This window comes from Triturus cristatus, chromosome 2_2 (assembly GCF_964204655.1).
Source record: "Triturus cristatus chromosome 2_2, aTriCri1.1, whole genome shotgun sequence".
Lineage (NCBI taxonomy): Eukaryota > Metazoa > Chordata > Amphibia > Caudata > Salamandridae > Triturus > Triturus cristatus.
Window position 1 is genome coordinate 54343668 of NC_140582.1, and position 26532 is coordinate 54370199.

The 26532-nt window shown below is 46.6% G+C and overlaps 1 protein-coding gene across 2 annotated transcripts in view; it reads right to left on the reverse strand.

Annotated features, from left to right (window-relative positions):
- LOC146861821 (uncharacterized) overlaps positions 1 to 26532 on the reverse strand; it is a 1143841-nt gene that overhangs the window by 216644 nt on the left and 900665 nt on the right. For both annotated transcript variants that reach the window (XM_085643198.1, XM_085643199.1), the window contains exon 15: positions 1499 to 1561. In XM_085643198.1, the coding sequence (XP_085499324.1) occupies positions 1499 to 1561 (63 nt within the window). The remainder of the gene's footprint in view (positions 1 to 1498; positions 1562 to 26532) is intronic.

Sequence of the window (26532 nt, forward strand, 5' to 3'; positions counted from 1 at the left end):
TTTTACTTTAATAGATGAAAGCATAAACTTCTGAGATGGCAGGTTCACACACAATTTAGATAGTAGTGTCACTCTTGCGGCACCCCACTTTGTGCAAGAGTGATGCATCTCTTAAGTTTCACTTATCAAGCCACGCAAGGCCACCTTGCATGGTCTTCTGAGGCTTGTTAAATCAGAGTAGCGCAGCGCTGTACAAATTGCTGTGTTGCGTTTCTCGGCCCCAGGGAGGCATTCCATGGGTGGAGCATGGGTGTTCCCTCTCATCCACTCATGGATTTTGGTGCATTCCTAGATTTACCATTATTGGTAAACCTGGGAATTCATCTAAATGCTACACCTCCCCAGTTGAGTCAAAACGAGGAGAAGTTTCTTTATTTCTCCCTGTTATTTCCTCTTTCTATGGGCGCTGCATTCTGCAGCACACATATTATAAAGGTGAATATGCCTAAGGGGGTTGTTTCCCTTCCTGCACAAAAACAATCTTGCTTGCAACACAGGCACCCTAGCACCACAGTGCAAGTATGCCTGCATTGGTGTTAAGCAACACATTTTGCGTCAGTGTGGGTAAATGACAGGAATGCGCCATTTATTGTGAGTAAGCACGACGTATTGCTGCCCTTTACCTATCACACAGCGCAGCAAGGTGGCTTGCTGCACTGCGTAATTATTTGGTAAATATGGCCATCATTTTTATCTAACAGGTGCAAACCCTACTGAGATCATGCGCTTCTCCATGAGTGCATGACTGTGGCACATCTCATACATTTCCTAAAGGAGTTGCAAATACCTATGTTTACACTTGCACTGACAAGGGGGTGTATTCTCGGCTACACACCCGAGGACACATAAAAACACTTGCCATATTTCACAAAGGATGAAAACATTATTTAATGAACTGTTCACTTACTTTAATGATCAGCTTTCAATACCCTTTGTTCACTACTTAATTTGTTGAAATATAAATGACGGGGCCCAAATATTTCTCAAGCAGCCACTGCAGCTTGCTTCTCCCTCTAGCCCTAGCAAGGCTACCAAACGTGAGTACAAATGCTAACTATTAATTATCATACTACTAAACATTTTACAATTTGTAAACAATCTTCTTATATTCTCTGCTAAAAAATAGTCTGACAGCGCCATCATGTGGTAAGCCCTCATAAATAAGTCCCTGTGTTAAGAATTGTGTGCAGAGCACTGGAAACACATGCACAAAATAAGCATTGGCATTGCTCCTTCTCGTTTCAGCCCCAACCCTAGGCGGAATTAGAGTGCAACTCCAGTCTACGTGCAAAAACTCAAACACTACCCATATAGGTCACATTACAGAAACACTCTCTTTCAACCATAGCACTCCCACGGACTATTAATTTACCTGTCTGCAAAAACACTTCAGTGCCTTTTTAGGAATATAACGCGCTGTAAAATTGCAACAGCAATACAGGTTTATTACTCATTCATTGAATATTGGATTTTTGACTAGTAAAGCTTATTATCGTACCTGGTGCACATCGTGTAGAGGCTGGGGTGTAAGGAATTCTAGAAGTAGAACACTGTGGTAGACCTGCAGATTTTTAAAGGAGAGAAATAATGTGTAATCAGTGAAGGAACACAAATTTAACCAATAGAAATGCAAAATTCAATATAACAAAACTATCATAATTATCTACTTAACTACAACTGTATAACGATCATATTGTACTACACAATAATGTTTGCACACCACACGATATCCGAACATAATTAAAAAAGGCAATTGATTACATTTAATTTGACTATGACATCCTTTCTCATGCTGAAACAAGTAGCACGAGTAGATATCAGCCTCGTGACTACTTCTGGAACATACCAGCATGAATTATGAGAGTACAAGAACATTGAACAGGGAAGAGGTGTGGCACAGAGGCCAGGGCGACTGATGCTGGATTTGGGGGTCACGGTTCGACCCCCGGCACCGGCGGCAGGTCAGCCCAGCACCATGTGACTCGGGGCAATAATTGCTTAATCTTCCTGATGGCCCCCAGGGCCGGGATGCCTTCGGTTAGCTGTTCGCGCTTTACAAATACTGGATTTTTTGGATTGACATTGAAACATCAAAGAGGAATGAGCAAGATGGTCTCAAAAACAACCCACGTTTCAGCTTAGCATTTAGATGGCTCTTATCTGAGCAGGGGGTTGCTCGTTTCTCGGCTCAACTCAGCTGAACAGCTTCCGGGTAATATGAAGGGATGCCAGCCAGCAATGAACAAGTAAAAAGGGACAGACACTGTGACAGAATCTTTGTTCCCATGGGTCAGGACTACAGCTAAAGGAATATGCCTTTGGACATTATTGTCTCTCTTCAACCTTTGTAGTGCTGTACAACCTTGAGAGGATCGTTTACCTTGATCTCAAATACCCCAACCGTCGAAAGATCTAGACTGGGCACGTGAAAGATATCAAGTTTATCTTGATTCTAAGTGGATGCCCTTTGAATCCTGCAACAGAAAGGATTAAGTCAGGGGCCGGAAACGTTTGAACTCTTCCACAGAGCCGGGTTCAGTCTCGAGGTCTGCTGTTGCTGTGATCTGCAGGAGTTGGTTTACTACTCAGCATGCTGAGAACATGCTTTTTAGTAAGTCAATAATCAAGGGCATGGTTTTTCAAACGCTGCCCTTAGGAATGGTGCCTGGAAGAGTAGGCATGAGTCTGGCTTAATTTGTAAACCAATAAGTGCCGGGGGCTCAGTCCAGGAGGCCACTGCAGCTTACATCACACATTGCCCCTGCCAGCTGGCAATGACAGTACAAACACAGCTACTAACCATCACACACAGCTGTTGTTGTGTTAATACTTAAATTAGCCAGACAGCGCCACCATGTGGCAGACTGTCATAAGCCCTGGTGCTGGCAATTAGGTGCCGGTGCTGAGAACCTGAAACCACCGGCTCAAATTAAGCACTGCTGCTATTGCGTGATCCAAGGACCTCACCATTGGCTCTACATCTTCCAAAAACCACAGTAATCTGTGCTTGAGCAGCCAGGTGTCAGAAAAACATGCTAGGCGCCTATGGGGTGAACCGCCAATGTTTTTTTTTCCTCTCTACAAAACCAAAACGTGTGGCCATTTGTGCTGTCCAAAGGTGTGATTGTCCTCATTCACTGAACAGGAAAGTCTCCGTATCCTATGGGACTCGAAGTCCTCCCTCTTTGAGATTCTAATCTGTGATGTGTCCCTTGTTCCCGAGGATAGCAACTGAAAGCATCTGAAAGCATTACAACTTCAAGCTGCCCAGTGCCCCGACATGAGTTTAAGCCACTCCCACCGTGCTCAGGGAGAGATCCGCAAAGTGTTTGTGAATTTCAAATGTGCTGATGTTCTGATCTGTGCAAAAACAACAGTTGATGGACACAATGCAGAACAATGTCATACATTCACCCCAGTACTGGATCTGGGCCTAAATCCATCGTTTTTTTGTTTACCATGCGGTTCCATTTTGATGAGTGTTTTGAACCCGAAACCGGTCCCAGGATGCTTGTTTCCTGTCCAGGGAAGACATGGCTTGGCAGTTCGGGCTGGACTGTTCCCACGAGGCACAGGGTCAGACTGATTTGCATATGGCCATGTCTGAACTGGGGTGGTGGAGTGAGCTAAAGAATGATGATGGATTAAACCCAGATCAGTTGACTGGGGGTGAGTGTTTGATTTGCTCAAACGCTCCGTCCATCATCCACTTTGGTATCGCTTTGTTCGCCCTAAGTTGGCAGGGTATGGCCAGACGTGGGTCCCTTGCTCGCTTTGCCACTGGATTCAAGACAGCCTGGCTGATGAGGGTTATGAACCTGAAACTGGTCCCAGGATGCTTGTTTCCGGTCCAGGGAAGACATGGCTTGGCAGTTCGGGCTGGACTGTTCCCAGGAGGCACAGGGTCAGACTGATTTGCATATGGCCATGTCTGAACTGGGGTGGTGGAGTCAGCTACTAAAGAATGATGATGGATTAACCCCAGATCAGTTGACTGGGGGTGAGTGTTTGATTTGCTCAAACGCTCCGTCCATTATCCCCTTTGGTATCGCTTTGTTCGCCCTAAGTTGGCAGGGTATGCCCAGACGTAGGTCCCTTGCTCACTTTGCCACTAGATTCAAGATAACCTGGCTGATGAGGGTTATGAACCCGAAACCGGTCCCAGGATGCTTGTTTCTGGTCCAGGGAAGACATGGCTTGGCAGTTCGAACTGGACTGTTCCCATGAGGCACAGGGTCAGACTGATTTGCATATGGCCATGTCTGAACTGGGGTGGTGGAGTCAGCTAAAGAATGATGATGGATTAAACCCAGATCCGTTGACTTGGGGTGAGTGTGTGATTTGCTCAAACGGTCCGTTCATCATCCCCTATGGTATCGCGATGTTCTGATCTGAGCAGTAAAATAGAAAGACCTGAACGCCAAATGGAACATTCCCATTCACTTGTGCAAACTAGATACCACACATAGGCTATCTGTTGTTGTGTCTGAACATCTGATGTTCATTGTATAATGCAAACTGTGCTGCAATCCCAGGAGTTTGCTTGCCCCTGTTAACATTTGGGTGGCAAGTTATCGTAGTGCACGCCTACATCAATTTTACTTGGCTACAGCATCTTAAAATGAATAATAGCATTTGTCTGTGGACTCAATCCACAGGTCGGGTTATCTTAATTTTTTCATCCCAGAAATCCCATGTCAGTGGATTAGAGCCTCGCTCAACTATCAAATTCACCAACCTAAAATTGATTTCCTGGACATTTTGGGTATCCAACTTTATATTGGACCTAAGTCTGGAATTACTATCTTTAATGTCTATGTAGGAGGGTTTAGAAGAGGTGTGACATCTTGCTCCCTGTTAGAAATGGAGGTCTCTAGTTGGCAGAGGTATGTACCTTTGACCAAATAGGGACCCTTGCTTCTAGTCAGGGTAAGGGGGATACACACTTTAGATAACCCCTGCTCACCCCAGTAGTAGCTTGGGACGAGCAGACAGGCTTATCCCAAAGGCAATTTATAAAGTATTAGTACCAACACTCACAGTAACACAGTGAAAACACCACAAATGGACACCACACCAGTTTAGAAAAATAAAGTATCTTTATCTGAACTACACATGGTCAGAACGACAAAAATCGAACATACACAGTTTAAAAATATGACTTTAAAATGAGTTCAAGAACTTGTACCATAGAAATCAATGGATGCGTGACTTTTCACCAAAGTACCTGTAGATGCGACAAAAGTTCCCAAGCCAAACAGCTGCAGCGTCGGAAAAGAGATGCGACACTCCTTAGACCCCGAGGAGGCGATGCGACAGCCCCGCTGCAAGCAGTGGATGGGTTGCATCGAGTCTGGTCTGTAGGGGGAGCGATGCGTCGAGTCTTCGTGCCGGTGACGGTTTGCAGGTGATGTGTCGGGAAACCGTCTCACAAAGGTACGATGTGTGGATGTTTGGGATGCGACAGCGATCGATGCGGTGGCATTATGCGACACAGCATCGGTACTCATCGGCCGCGATCCCTCGATGTGTCAGTTCTTGCAGTGGTGACAGGTGCTGCGAAAATCTTCGCAGCCGCACGGCAATGGGATGAAAATCTTCTTGTGCTGTCGAGATGTGCTGGAGAAAAACGTGCCACAAGAAGAGCGATGCGTTGGGTTTTGCAGTTCTTTTCATGCTTCATCTTCTTCCAGCTCCCAACACTGCAGGAACAACCTCCAGAGGCCCTACAACTGAGTCAGGCACTCCAGGCAGGTCAGAACTCACACAACAGAGTTGAGGGGAGCGGGGGGTGAAGTCCTTTTGATCCTGGGACTTCAAAACAGGAGGCCAGCTCTCCTCAGGCACTTGGAGATCTTCTTCAAGCAAGATACACAGCACACAGCAAAGTCCTTCTCCTTTCCTTGGCAGGATAGCAACTGCAGGTTAGCCCCAGAGCACACAGCAAGGGCAGTCCTCTTCAGTTTCTCCAGCTCTTCTCGTCTGCAAAGGTTCCTCTTGAATTCCAGGAATGATCCAAAGGTCAGGGGTTTTAGCTCTCATATTTATACCCCATAACGTCTTTGTTCTCTAGGTGTAAGGGGTCCTGGGCCCAGTCCAAACCAGTTCTGGGTGCACTCTGCGAGTGCACAACTTCTTCCTTTGTAAGTGTGGGCCAGGGTCATCAGACACACCGCAGGGGGTGAAACAAACATTGTGGAAGGCAGGCACAGCCCTATTCAGTCCCAGGTGCTACTCCTCCCACCACTCCAAATGCAGATTGGCCTATTCAGCCTAGTGCTGACTCAGACAGACGCCTGAAGCCACCCCAGCCCCTGTCACTCTCAAGCCAGGCAGTCAATCCACAAACAGGCAGAGGCACACGGTAAGGTTGAACAAGAAAACAGCCACTTTCTAAAAGTGCTATTTTCATGCACAGAATTTAAAAACCATCCTTCCCAAAAGATGTGTTATTAAATTCTAAGTTCAGGGATACCAGACTCTAATTTCTTATCGTACTCCTATGGGAAGAAATGCTTGTACAATTGTTACATAGTATTCCCCATTCTGTCCTATGGGCAAGATAGCCTTTCAATAGTGAAAAACGAAATTGGCAGTATTTCACTATCAGGACATGTTACACACACCAGTACATGTCCTACCTTTCACATACACAGCACCCTGCCCAGGGGGGTACTTTGGGCTTACCATAGGGGTGTCCTATGTGTAAGAAAAGGGAAAGGTAAGGCCTGGCAAGTAGGTACACTGGCCAGTTCAACATGGCTGTTAAAAAACTGCGCACAGGCACTGCGGTTAAGGCCTGAGACCTCTTTTTAGGGCTACTCATGTGGGTGGCAAAATCAGTGCTGCAAGCATACTAGTAACATTTGAATTACCAGCCCTGGCACACTCAGTGCACTTTACTAGAGACCTACTGGTAAGACAAATATGCCAATCATGGATACCCAATCACAGTAAAAATTTACCCAGGGAGCACTTGCATTTTGACACGGATCAGCAGTGGCAAAGTGCCCAAAGCATCTAAACCAGCAAAAACTAAATCTAGAAGAGCATCAAAAACACAGAAGGTAGAGGCAAAAAGTCAGTGAAAACCACACCAAGGATGCCAGGTCTAACACTCCCTCAAAGTGCTTGAAAGTATTCTTGAACAATGCTCCTACCAACATTTTTGTATCGTGGAGGGTGATTTTAATATATATAACATTTGATCCCTTCAACACTGTTGACGTTCACTAGAGATGAGGACGCTGCTTGGGCAGTTCCTCTTTGAATATCCTGACTATTAACAGATGGTCTCAAGTAGACTTCCAAGTAAAGGAACTAAACATAGATTTTGGGCTAAGGGCCTCAATGGAAGGGACAAAATCCAACTCATAAGGAGAACACATGTACAACAAACTTGACGGCCCAAGCAGGATCGACTATACTTTAGTTGACTTAAGGCTGTTGACATTTGTCAAATATATAGTTGTATTCGAAAGACTACAAAGCTACCATGACCCTCTCTCCTTGTCTGTGCAGACTCTCTACGAGAGCCTCCCCTTTGTTCCCAATCTAAATTCTCATACCAGGGATATTGCTCTGTCATCTGACAAATGTCACCTAAAATGGCATTTAGTGACTGCTCACACTGATATATTATCAGCTATAGGTGATGATCTTAAAGCAGTCTTGTACAGGTAGAGGGTGGCTTAACCAGTACTCCAGCCCATCTGATGCTCACCCACAAGGCTTTCTTACAGTGCATTCTTGCTCATTTCACCATTTCTGATGCACCTAAAAGGAACGGTACTAGCAAAAAACGGTTCGTGGTTTAACAAGAATTGTCATGAGGTTAATCGCTCTTCAATTAAAGCCATGAAAACAAAGAATACAGTACACATTCCCATGTTCTGGAAGGCCTATGAGATGGCTCTTATCAAGGCTAAAAAGAACTGGGATTATCAGAGGTGAAGGGCTCTTAACAACGCGTGATTAGCTAGGGACTTTTCCAAATTCTGGTTCCTGGTTGCATGGGGTGGCATTTCATCTGCACTGGTACCCACAAAGAATGATGCTCCCTCTGCCTGAGTGACTACGTCCACAAATTGTACTCTCATGACTACTCATGCGAAGCTCCGGACTCCACGTGGGCTTTATCCTCCTCTACTCCGTCTACACAAATGTTTGACATCTCAGATATTACTCGATCTCTAAATGCCATCACGAGGGGTAGGGTTGCCGGACCTGACAGCGTACCGGCTGATATATTTGTATCCGACATGAAAGGCCTGGCCCCTCTACATTTTTGCCATCTCTAACTCTTGAAAGGGTGCTGTAGATTTAGTCATTTAGAAAAGGTGACAGATCACAACCAAGCAGTAATAGACATATCAGTTTAGTAGATTATGTTCAAAATGTCATCTGCCACTCTGTGTTGGCAAACATCCAAAATTGGATAGCTGAAAATGATATTCTCAGCTCCTTCCAAGGCAGGTTCTGCAGGAAAGTTTCTACTATTGACCAGGTCTTTTGTTTTTTGTTTATCTACTGTAGGACTGTTGTAATCTGCAAGGGCAACCTTTACATTGCATTGATTGATTTTGAATCCGTTTTTAGCTCGAGCCTAGTGTTGCAGTGCATGCGCTGCTCTTTTTGCGAGGCATGCAAAATCGAATATGGCGTGGAAGCTCCGTGTAAGCTTTGCCCACTCTCCGCCCATCTTTTTTATTGGCATAGGTCCTAAATGCTGCCTTCTCATTGGTTTTAGCCTTGTTAGTCCCTCCTCCTGACAGCCATGTCTTCATTTGTATACTTCCATGGCTACTGGCCCCATTACTTTCAACACTATTTTGTTCCAGTGGCTCCCCCCTCCCCTCCCGCAGTCCGAGTCGTCTCAGCTCACCCCCACCCCACGCTCCTGTTTAGTGCCTTAATTAGTCACACGACTCTCTCTCTACCTCCACTACCGCACCCGAACCCCTCGCCTCCTCCAGCTTCCGGCACCACACAGCTCACCATGGCGAAGACAGCAATGGGTAAGAGTGAGCTCCTCTTCTCAGCCTGCGGGACCTGACCTGCACAGCCAAAGCAGTGCGAGCCCAGTGCAGGCTCAACGTTAACATCAGCGGAGCCGCAGCCGGCCCCTACTGGAGCTCCGGACTGCGGCTTCTGCTAGGGTGACACTATATACCTCCCTGGTGCACACATAGAACAGTGTGCAGCCGTTAAGCTTTCCCACAACCGTCTGCTTTAGTTTGATCCTGCCTGACTCCCTCCTCACTCTCCCTCCCTCGTGGCAGTACCTGCGTTGAGACACTGCAGTAAAACGTGCCCTGGCTCTACTGCATCAGAAGATGAACACGCCCAGGGCTCCCACTTTGGAGAACACTTGTTTAACTTCTTTTGGCGTAAGTAACCGTGATTGGTCTTTCACCATCTTATGCTCTTCAGTCAGTTCAAGTGATGATAGTGTTAATTCTGCTATTTCGTGTGAGAATCCTTTGGTCCACGGTCTGTTGCAATGTCGTATCTGCCAGGCACCTGCAGAACTGTGCGCACTGAAGGCAGCACAATACAGCGACCCCACCCAGATGGCTTTAGCAAGGAGGGCGTCCATGCACGTTCCCCCAGGGATGGGCAGTGTTCACACATGTATTAATACCCAGAGCATGCTTACTATGCACAAATAAATGGCTATATAGCTGCACGAGTATGTGTTTGTGCGTAAAAATAAGACTGTAAATTAAATGTTTAAGGTTCAAGATATAACAGTGCAATACTGGTTAATTATTAATTTAACCTCGTGCCTTGATTCACCACTGCTCTCATTCGCAGAACAACCTGTTTCCACATAAGGTGGGTGCGGGTGGCACCCCCTTTGTGTGCATGTCTACACTGTATTTAACTATCCTGCTGGCAGCTGGAGGTTTTCTGTTTATGTTATTTAAGTATGCTGAAGAAGGGAGACACTTCATTGTTTTTTTTCAGTGGCGTTATCTGGCAAAGTGCAGTAAAGGCAATGGTAAAATGCGCCCTCTCTGTTCAGCACCACACCCTCTAAGTAGTGCACCTGCTGTGTGCATTGGTCGAGATGTTTGCCACAGATTCTATGCTCAGATAGGAAGCAGTGCTGTGTGCATTGGTCTTTGGTGTCTGAGTGCCTTTGGGAGGACCAGTGTGTATGTATTTTGTGAGAATGCGTGTGTGCGCACCTCAAGTGAACGGGTATGTGTATCGCTGTGTCTCTTTTCATATGTGTGTGCCAGTATAACTTTCTGGGAGCGTTCAGTATCAATACTTGCAGTGCTGTTTGAGTTGTCTTTGTGTGTGAGTGTGTGTATCTGTCTTTCCTCATGTACTGCAGTGGGCGTGCATGTAGTATTGCCTTTAGAGCTGTCTTCCTTTATTATACTTCTTGTGTGTCTGGCTGGCTGGGTGAATTGAAGTTTAGTGAGTTGGATTCATGTGTCTGTCGATGTAGGTCTCAGTGCGTGCAGCCGTGCCAAGTGCTGTCAATGATGGCAGCGGGGGGTGGTGTTGTACCAGTAGCTGCTTACTACGGTGAGTTAGAGGCCTTTGAGGACAAGGTTAACTTTAATGCCACAAACTTGCAATAAGTATTCAGTGGGACAGATTCTCAAAACATTGAAAATTTACTCAGTAGATTTACCTCTCTACTTGGAGCAGCTATACCTTTTTAAAATTTTAAATTCCCCAAAAAACTAGTCCTACTGGGAAGCTGCACGAGTCTCAGCGTTCCAATAGCACCCTTGTGCATAAACACATCTGCAAGGAAATATTTCTCTCCATGTGTTCCCATACCTGACGTGTCACGCAGTTTGGTGCTTACTTTCCCTTCCTGTTAAAGAACAGTAGATGTTTCAGCACCCAGGCTAATGTGCTGCATAGCTAAATACATATAAGGTCCCAAAGGTGAAACCGATTGCATTGAAAATGCTTGTTGATTTAGTCCCTCTGCTTGGTCTTTCAAAGACCCTTGCTAATTTGGCTATGCCCCCTGGCATCCTATTGTTACGAGCACATCCACATGAGCATAATTATGTATAAAATTATGTGGGGTGACCATGGCCAGTTGACTGGCAGGATAACAGTCCTTAAAGGAGTCCACCAGGAATGCGTATTGGTGCCCACACTGTTTCCATTATTTATAAATGACATAGTGCATTTTCTGCCCCACGTCGATATGGATGTCCCTTTATTGGCCAAAGTCAAAACTCCAATCCTCCTATTGGCGGATGACACTTTTTTGATTTAAAAAACCTGAGCAGGCTCCAGACACTCTTGACTCACTTTAACGAGTTTTCCCTTGATCGCGACTTGGAGATCAACACTTCCAAAACCAAATTGATGTTGTTTAATCCATACAAATTGCATGAAAGGAGTATTGTCCTCATGGAGTCCCTCTTGAAAAGGTGTACTCTTTCACTTATATGGGTGTGACGTTCTCTGGAGGCATGACTTGAACTTTCTGTGTCAACAAAGCGGCTATAAAACGCAAGCAGGTGACTGGCGCATTACTCAAAGAATATTGCACTTCCCATGTTAAACCTATCACACCCACATTGCAAATCTACGAGACAAAAGCATTGCGGTTGGCCCTTAACAGGGCTGAACTTGGGGTTTTCTACTACAGAGGTACTAGCTAGAGTTAAAAACAACTTTTGGAGCAATCTAACTTTTCTCCCTTTCAGTTCTCCACTTTACCCACTCCTCATGGACCTGGGTGTTTGAGGGTTGGCAATAAAAATCAGGCTGCACCCATTACTGTATTGGAGGCATCTATGGTCTACTCCCAAACCTGCCCACTATCCTGTTGCCCTTCAGGAAGTAATGAAAGCTGACCATATCAGTAAGGTTCCCGGACTCCCTTAAATTAAAGAGATGCTTTATTTCCTTGAGTTGCCTAAGTTGTGGGTGCACCCGGTTACAACTAACTTCCAGTCCAAGGTCTTTTTGAAACAGCACTACTTGGCAATTGCAATGAGCAATGAATACCGAAAAGATGTCTATTCCAAGATATCAAGTAAAATCATTGATTTTAGGCCCTCCTGTGGGTATGAGTTTTTGTGGGACCAGGTGTCTGTCACACTGGACAGAAAGTTATAATTTCAATTCAGAGTGGGCACCCTATCATTGAGAGTGTTCACCTCCAAACGGGCTAATGGAGGAGTTGCTGCCTACCCGGCTTGCAACTTCTTTGAGGTGAGCATGTCACGTGTCTTTTTTGCATGAGCAGCTTACGCCTAACCCTATAGAACTTGTGTAGCTCCTATATGCAAGTTGTTAAGGTGTACGCAGTCACCTCATTGCTCTTCACATACTAAGAGCGGAGAGGTGCCCCGTATTTGCCCTCCAAGAAGTAACACAATCCGACTATTTCTGTAAGGCCCCTGGCTCTGTTAAATCAAAGAGATGCATTATTCCCTTGTGTTGCCTAAGTTGTGGGTGCACCCGGCTACAACTAACTTCAGGTCCAAGGTCTTTTTGAAACAGCACTACTGGACAATCACAATGAGCAATGAATCCCAGAAAGCTGTCTATTCCAAGTTATCAAGTGAGTTCATTGATTTTAAGCTCTCCTTTGGGTATGAGTTGCTATGGGGCCAGGTGTCTATCACACTAGACAGAAAGTTATACTTTCAGTTTAGAGTGGGCACCCTATCATTGAGAGTGTTCACTCCCAAACTGGCTAATGGGGAGTTATATGCCTACCCGGCTTGCAACTCCTTTGAGGAAAGCACGTCACCTGTATTTTTTAGATGAGCAGCTTACGCTTGACCCTGTAGAACTTCTATAGCCCCTATTTGCAGCTTGCTAGGAGTACACAGTCACCTTATTGCTCTTTGTATACTTAGAGAGGATGGGCGCCCCTTATTTGCCATCTCTGTTGCCAAGTTCTGAGGTGCTATGTGGATACTTAGGAGAACGGCTTTCCCCATCCATCAGTAGTATGATGGTGTTTGCACTGTTTTTCTGTCACCACTCTGCCATATCACTTGTGCACTTCATCATATATATTATTGCACTGCTTTTAACTTTGACCTTCTTTAATATTTGCTATATAGCTGTTACTGGAGTCTACTCTTTTTGGTTTTTTGTAATGTGACTAAGCTTTTTGTCAAACTGTATTTTTTATCTATTTATTATTTCTTCTTATTCCTGTATGTACTTTTATAGCCCAGGTGGCCGAAATACAGGTATCTGAACTGAACTGAGATCATAGTAGATACAAGCCCAGTGGGGCTGAGGGCCATTCTTGCTCAAGACAATGGACATTCAAATGCTCAGAGACACATTGTGGCCTATGCCAGTAAAGCCTCTCTGAACCGGAACATGCCTATTCTCAGACGGAAAAGGAGAGTCTGGCTGTACTGTGAGCCTGCAAACATTTTCATGTATTTATATATAGGAAACATTTCAATATCATTAAAGGCCACCAGGCGTGGCTCACTATCATTGGAAACCTAAAAGCCAAGATGCCTTCTCCCATCGAGAGGTGGGGGATGCGACTGCAAGAGCACAATGTGTGATTGTGCACAAGTCGGTAGAATATCAAAACCCTGCAGATTACTTTTCACGAGTGCTGCTACATCGCCACAGCTCAACAGTCAAAGTGAATAAAGAGAATATCAATTTCATTGTGAAGTTCAGCACACCAGCTGCTCTATCCATTGAACAGATTTTAGCTGCTACCAAAGCAGATAAAGACATGCTCATCCTCAAAGACCTCATTATGATACAATCTTGGAAGAAAAAATGTAACCTTTTGCTGATGATGTTGAATTCCAAAAGATACAAAATGTACAGAATGAGTTCTCCATCACTCGAGAGGGTATCATATTGAGAGGCTCGAGAATCATCATACCTGAGAGAGCAAGTCATTGAATTAGCCTAAGATAGACATTGTGGCGTTGTAGTCACCAAGAGAGCTCTAACAGACTGAGTGTGGTTCCTTCGCCTAGATAAACGAGTTGAGAAAGAGTTGAAATCATGCCACCTTTGTAGCTGTTTATCCCCTAAGATGACGCAGCCCACTCTGACAATGTCTGACATTTCTGCGCAAGCCCCGGAGAGAGTTGCAGTTCAATTCTTTCGGCCTCTAGGAAATGGACATCATTTCATGTTAGTCATTGATGAATACTTTTGTTTTCCTTTGGTGGAAGACTTATCATCAACAACCCACGACAAAGTCATTGAGCAGCTTGATTACATTTTTGCAGCATGGGGCATCCCCACTAATCTCAAGTCTGATAGTGGCCCGCCTTCCAAGAGCAAAGAATTCAAGGAGTTTCTTTTTTAACTCATTGTCAAGCATCAAAAGGCCCAAGCCAGAGGTGTTGTTGAACAATTTATGGGCACCCTCAAGAAGGTAATCCAGGGAGCATCAATTGAGGGAATCAATATGAATCAAGCCTTGTGTGTAGCCCTTTGAGCCTATTGATCAACTACTTATTCCACAACTGATGAGAGTCCTGCCACCTTGCTATTTGGGGGAGCAATCAGCAAGGACAGCTTTAGGGCAGTACGACTGGTGCAGCCGCACTGGGTGCTGAACTTTGGAGGGGGCGCTGACCTCATTGGTGGAGCTGTGTTGAGCAGTATCTTATGATTGGAGAGATGAAGGGCACTTTTGCCTAGAGGTAGTGACCGAATTCGAGGATATGGTCATAGGGTATGGGGGCATCAAAAATGATTGTCACACCAGGCTTCACTAGTGCTAAAGCCGGCCCTGGCTATCAGAATCAAACTTCTACAATGGACATCAGATTGATCGCTGAGTGCCGAGAAGGTTCAAGTCATGTATACTTCTCAGAAGTGCAAAAAGAAAACATATGCAGATCAGCGTCAACAGGCCTAGAAAAAAGTCTTCGATAGTGGGGACTGGGTACTGATCAAACAGAAACAGAAGCATGAATGAGACATAGGGTATGGGGGCACCAAAAATGATTGTCACACCAGGCTTCACTAGTGCTAAAGCCGGCCCTGGCCATCAGAATCAAATTTCTACAATGGACATCAGATTGATTTCTGAGTGCCGATAAGGTTCAAGTCATGTATACTTCTCAGAAGTGCAAAAAGAAAACATATGCAGATCAGCGTCAACAGGCCTAGAAAACAGTCTTCGATAGAGGGGACTAAGTACTGATCAAACAGAAACAGAAGCGGGAATGAGACGCCCTGTCTGCTGTCGACTGTTTGAGGGTTGTAACATGCAAAGGAAATATGGTGACAGCGCATTGTCCTGGAAAGTCCATCACAAGGGACTCATCCCATTTTAAACACCTACCTCAATGTTCATCAGCTCTTGAGTGGAAACAACCTTTACAACGCAGCCATTACAATGCACTACCTTTACAGCGCAGTCATTACAACGCAACATCCTTTACATCGCATGCCATTCCAACGCAGCTATTACAACGCATGTCACTACAACGCATGTCATTGCAACACATGTCCCTACAACGCATGCCATTACAACGCATTATAAGGTAAGTAATGGGGAATAGTAATTTTTAACCCTACACTATCCAACACTTACCCTACTGTTGCACTCACTGGAGTGGGAATAGTAATTTTTACCCCTACACTATCCAACACTTGCCCTACTGTTGCCCTAAAAGTAATATGCGTTGTAATGGTATGTGTTGTAGTGAGATGCGTTTTAAATATAGTTTCTGAAAATGCGTGGTGATGGCATGCGTTGTAAAATCATGCATTGTAATGGATGTTGTGATGTAAAAACTGCGTTGTAAAGGCATGCGTTGTAAATGTTTGCGTTGTAACCTCATACATTCGCTCCTGAGAGCACAACCAAGGTGACTCCGCCTTAATGCCCAGATCACACATCTTAGCCAATATCATTGGTGCATAAGCAAGGTGCAACGCAACTACATCATTCCGCCTGATCTGGCAGACCAATGAGAGCTCCTCGAAGTTCTGGGTAGACTCTAAATGAGAATTAGATCATCTGCTGGGAGGTAATAAGGTGTAGTTATAAAAGGTTATGATGTAATGCATTCAGAGTGTAGTCGTAAGTTGAAGAATAAAGACGTTGTTACAGAGCTCGGTGTGTGGCCTATTAATTTTTATGCTCCTGGGCTGGGGAGGTTGCTACAAACATGATACAGCTGGTCGTATAAAGCCAGTTCATATGGGAAGCTGCTCCATTGCTCTTGAATCAAAACTACAAGACGTAATGCAGCAGACTGCATAAACCTCATTCACATGGGCTACCATTCTGCCGCCACTGGGCAGCCCCACAACCACATAATACAGCTTGTGGCATACACTTGTTTCAAAGGAATTGCCCCATAGTGCATATTCTGCAACCTGCTGTGCAATGTGTATTAAAAGACACACAGATGATGGATGGAATACAGAGTAAATCAAACATTCCCCCCCCCCCCATCAAGAGATCTGGGTTAAATCCATTGTTCGTTTCCTCAACATGCCACCCCAGTTTGGGCCCAGCCATATGCAAATCAGTCTTGACCCTGCGCCTCATGATTTGATTTGATTTTTATATTTATAGAGCGCACGAATGCCCGAAGGCGTCTTGGTGCTAAAGTTGGATGCAAGGAGATTCTGCGAGGAAGATTAGCAGGGGTATAGCCATGTCTTGATAGCCTTTCTAAAGGCGAAGAGTGTAGGGCTGTTTTTTATGTTAATGGGTAGAAGGTTCCATAGCTTGGTTGTCCTCAGCAGAAAACTTCTTCCTCCCCATCTGTTCTGCCTGAATTTGGGTACTTGGACGAGTTTGGAGTTGGAGGATCTGAGACTTCTGCCTGGGACATACCATTGGAATTGAGTTCTCAGGAAATGTGATCCTGAGCCATGGAGTGCCTTATAAGCCAGGCACAAGGATTTAAATTGTATCCTTTTGTCCACGGGAAGCCAATGTAAGTCCTTTAACTTATTAGAGACTGATTCAAATCTAGGGATGTCCAGCACCAATCTTGCTGCCGCGTTCTGGAGGCGTTGCAGTTTAGTAAGTTTGGATGCCTGTGTATAAGGCATTGCCATAATCCAGTATAGACAAGGCAAGTGCTGTAACAACCGTTTTCCGTGAGTCCAGAGGAATAAATGGGCATATTCTTCTGATCAATTTCAAAGTATGCCACATAGAGGATGACACCTTATTTGTCTGGGCATTAAAAGTCAGTTTATCATCGAAGATGAATCCGAGATTTTTGACTTTCCCCACTGGGCGAGGGCAGTCGCCCAGAGTGTCAGGTCACCAGTCGGGGGACCAGAGATCGGCCATAGTACCTAGCAGCATGATCTCGGTTTTTTCACCGTTTAACTTTAAGCAGTTGCATCGCATCCCATGATTAACTTGAGTCATGCAGTTCCTAAAGCGATCTACTGATTCCTCTATATCGCCAGATACTGATACCACTATTTGAGTGTCATCTGCATATGAGACTGGTGTGAAGCCGTAGTTTCTAATGACTGAGGCTAAAGGAGCAACGTAAATGTTAAAGAGAGTAGGGCTTAGTGCCGAGCCCTGAGGTACCCCACATGGTGTCATGAAAGGGTTGGGAGCGTGTTCTCCCAAGGTGACTGTGAAAGATCTGTCTCTCAGAAAGGACGCCATCAACTGGCGAGCAGAATCTTGAATCCCTAGTTCATCCAGGCGTGCCAGGAGGATATCGTGGTTCACGGTGTCGAAAGCCGCCGATAGATCTAACAAGATCAAGGCGGCCTTCCCTCCTGCGTCTAGAGCATTCCTGAGACCTTCCGCTGCCATAACCAATGCTGTCTCGGTACCGTGCTGTTCTCTGAAACCATATTGTGAGTTATCCAGGTAATTTCTGGAAACTATGAGATCCTTCAGTTGTTGGTTAATCAACTTCTCCAATACCTTTGCTGGGAAAGGTATTCTGGAGATTGGCCTATAGCTGCTGAGGTCTTTAGGGTCCAGGGTACTTTTTTTTAGTAATGGGTTGACTGCTGCGTTTTCCAGGCATCCGGAAAAACTCCTGAATGGATTATTTGCGAGAACAGGCCATGTAGCTGCTCACTGAGTATCTCTGGAAATAAGTGCATTATTTTTGGCGGGCAAGGATCCGTTGGGTTGCCGGATCTGATGGTTTTTACCACCTGGTATATCTGTTCTATTGTAGGGACCGTGAAACGGAAGCCTATTTTGGGATTTGATGTATCTAGTTCTGGGTTGGGACCGTTATCTGAACTTGTAATGGAGTGGTTCGTTTTGAATAGTTCAAACACTTTGGCAACTTTGTCCACAAAGAATTTTCCTAAGTTGTTGCAGAACTCAGCGCTGCCTTCCAGTTGATTCCTGGATGAGGGACCTGCTAGTTTTTTGATTGTCGCGAAGAGTTCCTTACTGGAGTTCATCGTCTCTTTGATTTTGCTTGTAAAATAATTAGACTTTTCCCTGATCACAAGATTTTTGTAGTCAGTTAGTGTTAGAACATAGTCATTTTTTAAGTTTAGATCGTAGTTAGTTCTTCATTTTCTCTCAGCCCTCCTACATGTTTGCTTCTGTGCCCTGAGTTTTCCAGAGAACCAAGGTTCTGATGGCTTTTTCCGTTTTGTAACAAAGCATTTAGTAGGGACTGCCAATTTTACCGCTGTCTTTATCCAAGAGGAGATCCTGTCGGCTAGCTGATTACTGTCGGGCACTGATTCAGGTCTGGTCCTAATGAGTGCCTCCTGTAGCATCTGTGTGTCAATGTTTGCCCAGTCTTGGTATATAACTGACCTCTGGCCTTTGGATAATCCAAGCTGTACCTGACTGACGGTGATAGAAAAAAAGATGGCTTTATGATCTGACCATGTAACGGGTAATAGCTCTGTAATTTTAAGGTTAGAGTTGGAGGAGAAAATCCCATCCAGTGTGTGTCCTGCCACATGAGTGCCTTGATTAACGATCTGGTCCAGGGAGAGTCCAGACATTGCATCAAGCAATTCGGCAGTATTGATGTCCGTTACTTTTTCAAGATGATAATTAAAATCCCCTAGGATTGTGAAGTCTGATCCTTGCAGACTTGATTCTAGAATTGGGCTTAAGATTGATAGCAGAGGGGCCCTCGCCTTGGGAGGTCTGTACAGTAAAAGGCCTGCGAAAGTATAGTTCTTTGAAAGTGTTATTTGAAATAGAAGCATTTCACAATCAGAGGAGTTACCCACAATCGAGCTGTGGACATGCAGCTCCTCTCTACATAGGATGGCAAGCCCTCCCCCCCTTCTCCCTATTCTATCAGCTCTGGTGGCAGTGTAGCCTGGTGGTAGTGCTAAAGCAATATCTGGGTCTGATGCTCCATCAGCCCATGTCTCCGTAACAAAGGCCACATCCAGGTGATGTGTATCCAACAGTTCGGCAATCTCTGTATTGTGTTTTTGTGAGAAATTTGCCTGGCATATGCTGTTCCTAGTTATAGGGACACCTTGCACCAGTCCAATTCGACTCTTATTGATGATAGGTTTAAGACAACCTTTAAAGAAAGCTATCCTTGTGGTAGCTGTGGAGAGCAGCCTTCAGGCTAAGTCTTGAAGGAGTGTTAAGCTTATTGTGTTACCATAATAACCTCTTGAATAACCAAATGAAAGAGTAGCCCACACAGGTATATATATAAAATATATGTATTTATTCTAGACAGAATCCCACAGTCACTTTATGTGGCTAGTGGCAAAGTTACAATTCAAACAAGCATTTCTAAACACAATAAATAGCACAGAAATCAATGGGCCCCAGGGGGGGACCAAACCATATACTAAAATAGTGGTATAAGAACCACGACAATTCTACAGGCAATGCCTAGGGCATTCAGTATCGCTTGCCCCTTCAGAATCCACCCACAGTTAAGAGGAAGGGGACCCATGGGAGACGCGTGCAGTGCAAAGAGCTGCTATCGGGATCGCAATGTTAGCCTATGGAGAATGTCGCGGTTGAATATTTAAAGTTTAAGGACACTTCTAGCAACAGTACAAAGTTAAGGCTTGAGACTTAAGGCTTTGGAGAGCCCACCACCACTGGAGTACCGAAGTACCACTGTTACCTGCCCCATGGAAGCCGGGTGCATAGGTCGATTCTGGTGTCGGGTCGCGGGCTGATTTTCTATGGAAAAGTAGTCCAAACTGCTGCTAGCTGAAAGCGTCGTTGAAGTCGTGAAGATTAAAGTTGAAGAGAAGATAAAGATGAACCTGAAAGCAGAGGGGACAGAGTCTGGGTCACAGCACAGTGAACAGGGAGCTCACAGGAAGGAGCTCGTGGATGTCGGGTGCTTCAGGTGTAGAGGGTACAGCTGGGCTCTGCAGTCACGGGCTCCGGGAGGCTTCAAGGAAGGCCAGCTTCTGGAGGGCGACTGTCCCACGTCGGCTGAGGGTCGCTGCGGTGTTAGTGTCCCGATTGGATCCACTAAGCATTGGCAACCGCAACCCACGCAAGAGGTACAAAGCAGCTGCTGGTGCAGACCCACAAGGTCTGAGGGTGCTCACCTTGGCAGGGAGCGCAGAGCAGGCCTGGAGCAACCAGAGGAACTCTTGGAAAGATAGGTTTTCCTCCGTCAGGGCCCACAAGTCGAGAGACAAGGGACCGCGGAGGGCAGCAAAATGGAGTGCGTAAAAGGGCTCCCACGGGCCACCGGAGCGGGCTAGGGAGCTGAACTTTGGCACGGATACTGCTTGAAGGTTGGCTCAGAAATGGGCCAAAGCACAACTTCCCCACTGGTCGGGGTCGTATGCTATGCAAGAAGTGGCCGGGGTCTCGGGGTATGCAGGGATCTCGGCACCCACGTGGTCCACGGTGCTCAGGCTTGCTGGGCACGCTCACAGGACTCTGGGATGCACTGGAGACCCACCTCAAGGTTGATGGAAGGCGTCGAAGTTCGTGAGAGCAGCAAAGTTCCAACCGGGTATCTTGCAGTCTTTTAGGTGCCTGCCAAGCAGGGGGATAACTCCTTTATCCCAAGGGAGATTTCTTCAGTCAGCTGGGCAGCAGCTTGTCGAAGGTCAGTTCTGTGAAGTTCTGGACAAATCTGAGGCTCTGGGGCAAAGTTATTCACATATATCCCCAAGATTAGGGGATGGTCCCAAATAGAGCCTACCAATCAGAGTAGAGGCGGGAAAGGGTGGCTACACCCACTCCCCTTTGTGTGTTTCCCGCCTGGGCGAGGGGCAGGATGCCCCTGAACCGGTTCCAGGCGGTGTATGCAGAATTGGGGCTCTGCAGCTGCCTACGTGCAACTCTGAATGGACATTTGGTGCACCCACCCTGTTCCAATCCACATATCCTGTCTGGGGAGGTGCTGGCACCTCCCTGCCACAGGAGCCCTATTGTCCAGATGGCGAGGCTGGGGTTTTCCCCAGCAACAGCCAGCCAGAGTCGTGTAGGTGGCGGACAGTAGCCATTTTGTGGTACATGTGCACTTTTAAATTGGTGTCTAAATTCTACCGCTTTTCCCATATCACCCTCCTAGCAAGGGGGAATCGTACCCTCATGCCCATGGCTGGACTGGGGGTATGATTGACACCAAACACGATATGGTTCTGTGTAGCCATTCTCAAGTTACAGCGATGACGCGATAACTTATAATGCGGTTAAGAGTATATGGTATGGCTACACTACAAACAACCCAGTAGCGGTTTTACGAAGGTTGCAGAGAGGCCCTACTCACGTAGGGGTCCCCCCTCACACATACCTCAGCACCCAGCCCTGTAGGATTACCAGGGCCTGCCATAGGGGTGACCTATGAGAGTATATGTGTTGTAATAGTATGGGATATAGTGTACCTACATCCCTGTAAGGGGTGCTAGCACCACCTTACCCAGACTACAGTAGTGGTCTGGTGGTGTCAGTTTGGGTGGCTGTCCCAGGGTGGCACAATAAGTGCTGCAGCCCTGGTAGGCCTACTGGGGGACCCATGCCCTGGGTACCTAGGGTACCATCTACAAGAGACTGGTAGGGCATGCCCAGCATCCAATTAGGTTTGTACCTAGAGTACTCACATCAGTTTTAGGGAGAAAGCAGATAGGCTGCGGTCCTGGATAGCAGGATCCCAGCCAGACTAGTCAAAAACCACTCAAATACCAGGCAAAAAGTTGGGGGCAACCATTAGTCAGATTCCACTCTCCTACATAACTCCCCCCCCAAACGAAAGGAGATAAGGCTAACCTTGTCCAGATAAGCCTTTATTTCCTGAGTGGCCATATAAGGAAGAACCTGTACTAACATGGTTGCTCCCTGTGTCATGTTCCACTTGGGAAATCCTACCCCAAGGGGTTCTAGAGTTTCTCCAAAGTCTAGGAAAATTACCTGTATTCGTTTTTGAGTCAGAGGTGGGCTGGTGGGGTGTCTGAGTCTGGAAGTGAGACCCTACTTGGGTTGGTCTCAACCTCCTCAGATCACTGGCCACTATGGAAGCCTTTCTGCCCATGACGGTGTCATATCTGGCCCTAAGGGTCAACCTCTGGCTGCCTACAGCTGGGGGTTGGATCCCTTTGGCTGGAATAGTGGAGGGTCCTGGAAGGTTTGGGGCAACTAGGCCCCAAGTTTCCCTGTTCCCAACAACATCCATTTGAGGGGTGCCTATACCCAAGGGTAAGGGCGATCCCTCAGTTTGTAGAGGAATATTCACCTGGCTGAAACTACTCTGCTGGGTGTCCCTAATCTGCTGATGAGGGGGTTCCTCTGGACAGGGGCCCAGTAAGGGTCCGCTGACCTCCCTGACCTCTGCAGCCCTGGGCTGACTGAGGCAGGGTAGAGAGGGGCAGGATACCTGCTCCAGACTGGGTACCACCTTGGAAGGGTCCCCTGCCATCAGAGAGGTGGGCAGGCCAGGCCTGTCCACTTCTGGGGCAGTTACTCCACAAGGGGCAGGATCAGTTCCCTGAGAAACTTGACCCTTACCTGTAGTCTGGTGGGGGGAGGACTGTTCCTCTTCCCCTATGCTCTCTGTTTGGGTAGAGTGATCCATAGTTTCAAGCTTCACTCTTTCTATTTTCTCCTGGGGTGGAGGTGAGGCCCTCAGGGTCTCATCCACTCTCTCAGGGATTCCTACCATTTTCAAATGGGCCTTGTGGTCAACCTCAGCCCAGGCTGAGATTTCCAGATCATTCCCCAGTAGACAATCTACAGGCAAGTTTGGGGACACTGCCACTCTCTTTGGGCCAGTGACCCCTCCCCAGCTGAGATTTACCACTGCCATGGGATGGTCTGTCCTGATTCCATCTATGTTGGTCACCTGGTAGCTAAACCCAGGTAAAAGCTGGTCTAGGAGCACTAGCCTCTTGGTCACCATGGTGACACTGGCCCCTGTGTCCTTATAGGCCACAGCCTTCTGACCATTGATCATGGGCTCCTGTCTGTACCTGCCCAGAATACTGGGGCTCAGGGTAAAGTTGGCAAACCCCATGCCACCATCACAGACTAGAGTTGCTAATGTAGGGGACCTGGCTAGGCCAGAGTCCACTGGTGTTCCCAAAGAGAACCCAACTAGAACCCAACTAAGTTTTTGGGTGCACTCCCACCACCTGGGGGATTACTACTAGTAGTAACAGGAGGTGTTGGAGCTGGTTTTGGAGGAACATTTTCTTTATTGCCATTCTTTGGACAGCTGGAGTCAGTTTTCCAGTGGCCAGGTTGCTTACACACATGGCAATATGGTTTCTTGTTATTAGAGGAAGTATTTTGGGACCCACCCCCAGCACTGGGTTTTTGGGGCCCTTCAGAGGACTTTTCTTGTTTATCATCCCCACCTTTCTCTTTGGGCTTAGTGGGATCCTTCTTCTGGTCACCAACTTGGTTCTTAGGCCTAATCCTGGTTCTGACCCATTTGTCTGCCTTCTTTCCCAATTCTTGGGGAAAGGTCAGATCAGAGTCCACCAGGTGCTGGTGTAAAAGTTGGTTTTGACAAATATTAAGAATCTGCTCCCTCATTATGAGATTATACAATCCTTGATAATCATTAACTTTACTGCCATTTAACCAACCTTCCAGTGCCTTGGTTGCACAATCCACAAAGTCTACCCAATCTTGATTCTGTGCTTTCTGGGTGTCTCTGAACTTAAGTCTGTACTGATCAGTGGTTAAGCCAAACCCATCTATTAAAGCAGCTTTCAAGATATAATAGTCATCAGCATCCTCTTCTCTTACAGAGAGGAGCTTGTCTCTACCTTTATCTGAAAAGGAGAGCCACAGGATTGCTGCCCACTGCTCTACTGGGACCCTCTGTACTCTACAGGCCCTCTCAAGAGCAGATATCCATTTGTGGATATCATCCCCATTCTGATAGGGGGGCACAATCTTGTGGAGGTTCCTATTGTCAGGGACTTTCTCTCTAACTCTAGGGGTTTCCTTACTGCCACCAGGGGTCTCTAGACCCCACTTTATTGAAGCTTTCTGAAGCTCCAGGGCTTCCCTGTCCAATGCTAACTGTTCTCTTTTAAGCTGAAGCTTAGCCTGCTCAAATTTGATCAGTCTGCATTTCCTCTCATGGGAGGATTCTCTTCTCTGACAAGAGGCAGAGGACCCTTTGGATCTCTGAGAATGGTTGAATCCCACTGAGGGGGATCTGTTCCTTCTTGGACCCACCACTCTCCCATTAGGGATGGAGGGAGTGCCTCTTGGGCCATCACCTCCATGCTGTGAGTGGTTTGTTTCTTCCAGGTCAGGACTTTCATCCTCTTCCTGGTCCTCATCAGAGTCCCCCACTGGAGGGTCCTCTTCTGATGGATGCCCACCCCGCCTGTCAACCCCACTAGACCCTATGCTTTCCATAAAGTCTGCTATGAGCAGGATTTCCCTAAGGCGTTGGGTGTTAGCACCCTTGTTTGTCTTCAGTTTTCTGAGGGTGCACATCTCCCTGAGCTCAGCAAAGGCGAGATGATCATACTTATCAACTGGGACCCTCTGGGGTCCTTCCATAGCCTTAGTGGCACCTGCACCTGAAGACATGTTTAGTGTAGTGATAGTGGTGCATCTACCTACACTAAGTGTGGCCTACTGAACCCTCTCTTGCGTTGTAGTCAAGGTGTGCTAAACCCTCTACACACAACTCTAAGTTCAGTAGAACTTATTGTATTCTAGCTTGAATTTATATGTACCTTTGGTACCAAGTGGCTTTCACTTTAGAAATTCAATTTGTTATCTGGTAAAACAATGGCAAGCTTGAATCCAACCGCTGCACACCAATGTGAGAAGTTGGCCTGGCATATGCTGTTCCTAGTTATAGGGACACCTTGCACCAGTCCAATTCGACTCTTATTGATGATAGGTTTAAGACAACCTTTAAAGAAAGCTATCCTAGTGGTAGCTGTGGAGAGCAGCCTTCAGGCTAAGTCTTGAAGGAGTGTTAAGCTTATTGTTTTACCATAATAACCTCTTGAATAACCAAATGAAAGAGTAGCCCACACAGGTATATATATAAAATATATGTATTTATTCTAGACAGAATCCCACAGTCACTTTATGTGGCTAGTGGCAAAGTTACAATTCAAACAAGCATTTCTAAACACAATAAATAGCACAGAAATCAATGGGCCCCAGGGGGGGACCAAACCATATACTAAAATAGTGGTATAAGAACCACGACAATTCTACAGGCAATGCCTAGGGCATTCAGGATCGCTTGCCCCTTCAGAATCCACCCACAGTTAAGAGGAAGGGGACCCACGGGAGACGCGTGCAGTGCAAAGAGCTGCTATCGGGATCGCAATGTTAGCCTATGGAGAATGTCGCGGTTGAATATTTAAAGTTTAAGGACACTTCTAGCAACAGTACAAAGTTAAGGCTTGAGACTTAAGGCTTTGGAGAGCCCACCACCACTGGAGTACCGAAGTACCACTGTTACCTGCCCCAGGGAAGCCGGGTGCATAGGTCGATTCTGGTGTCGGGTCGCGGGCTGATTTTCTATGGAAAAGTAGTCCAAACTGCTGCTAGCTGAAAGCGTCGTTGAAGTCGTGAAGATTAAAGTTGAAGAGAAGATAAAGATGAACCTGAAAGCAGAGGGGACAGAGTCTGGGTCACAGCACAGTGACCAGGGAGCTCACAGGAAGGAGCTCGTGGATGTCGGGTGCTTCAGGTGTAGAAGGTACAGCTGGGCTCTGCAGTCATGGGCTCCGGGAGGCTTCAAGGAAGGCCAGCTTCTGGAGGGCGACTGTCCCACGTCGGCTGAGGGTCGCTGCGGTGTTAGTGTCCCGATTGGATCCACTAAGCATTGGCAACCGCAACCCACGCAAGAGGTACAAAGCAGCTGCTGGTGCAGACCCACGAGGTCTGAGGGTGCTCACCTTGGCAGGGAGCGCAGAGCAGGCCTGGAGCAACCAGGGGAACTCTTGGAAAGATAGGTTTTCCTCCGTCAGGGCCCACAAGTCGAGAGACAAGGGACCGCGGAGGGCAGCAAAATGGAGTGCGTAAAAGGGCTCCCACGGGCCACCAGAGCAAGCTAGGGAGCTGAGCTTTGGCACGGATGCTGCTTGAAGGTTGGCTCAGAAATGGGCCAAAGCACAACTTCCCCACTGGTCGGGGTCGTGTGTTATGCAAGAGGTGACCGGGGTCTCGGGGTA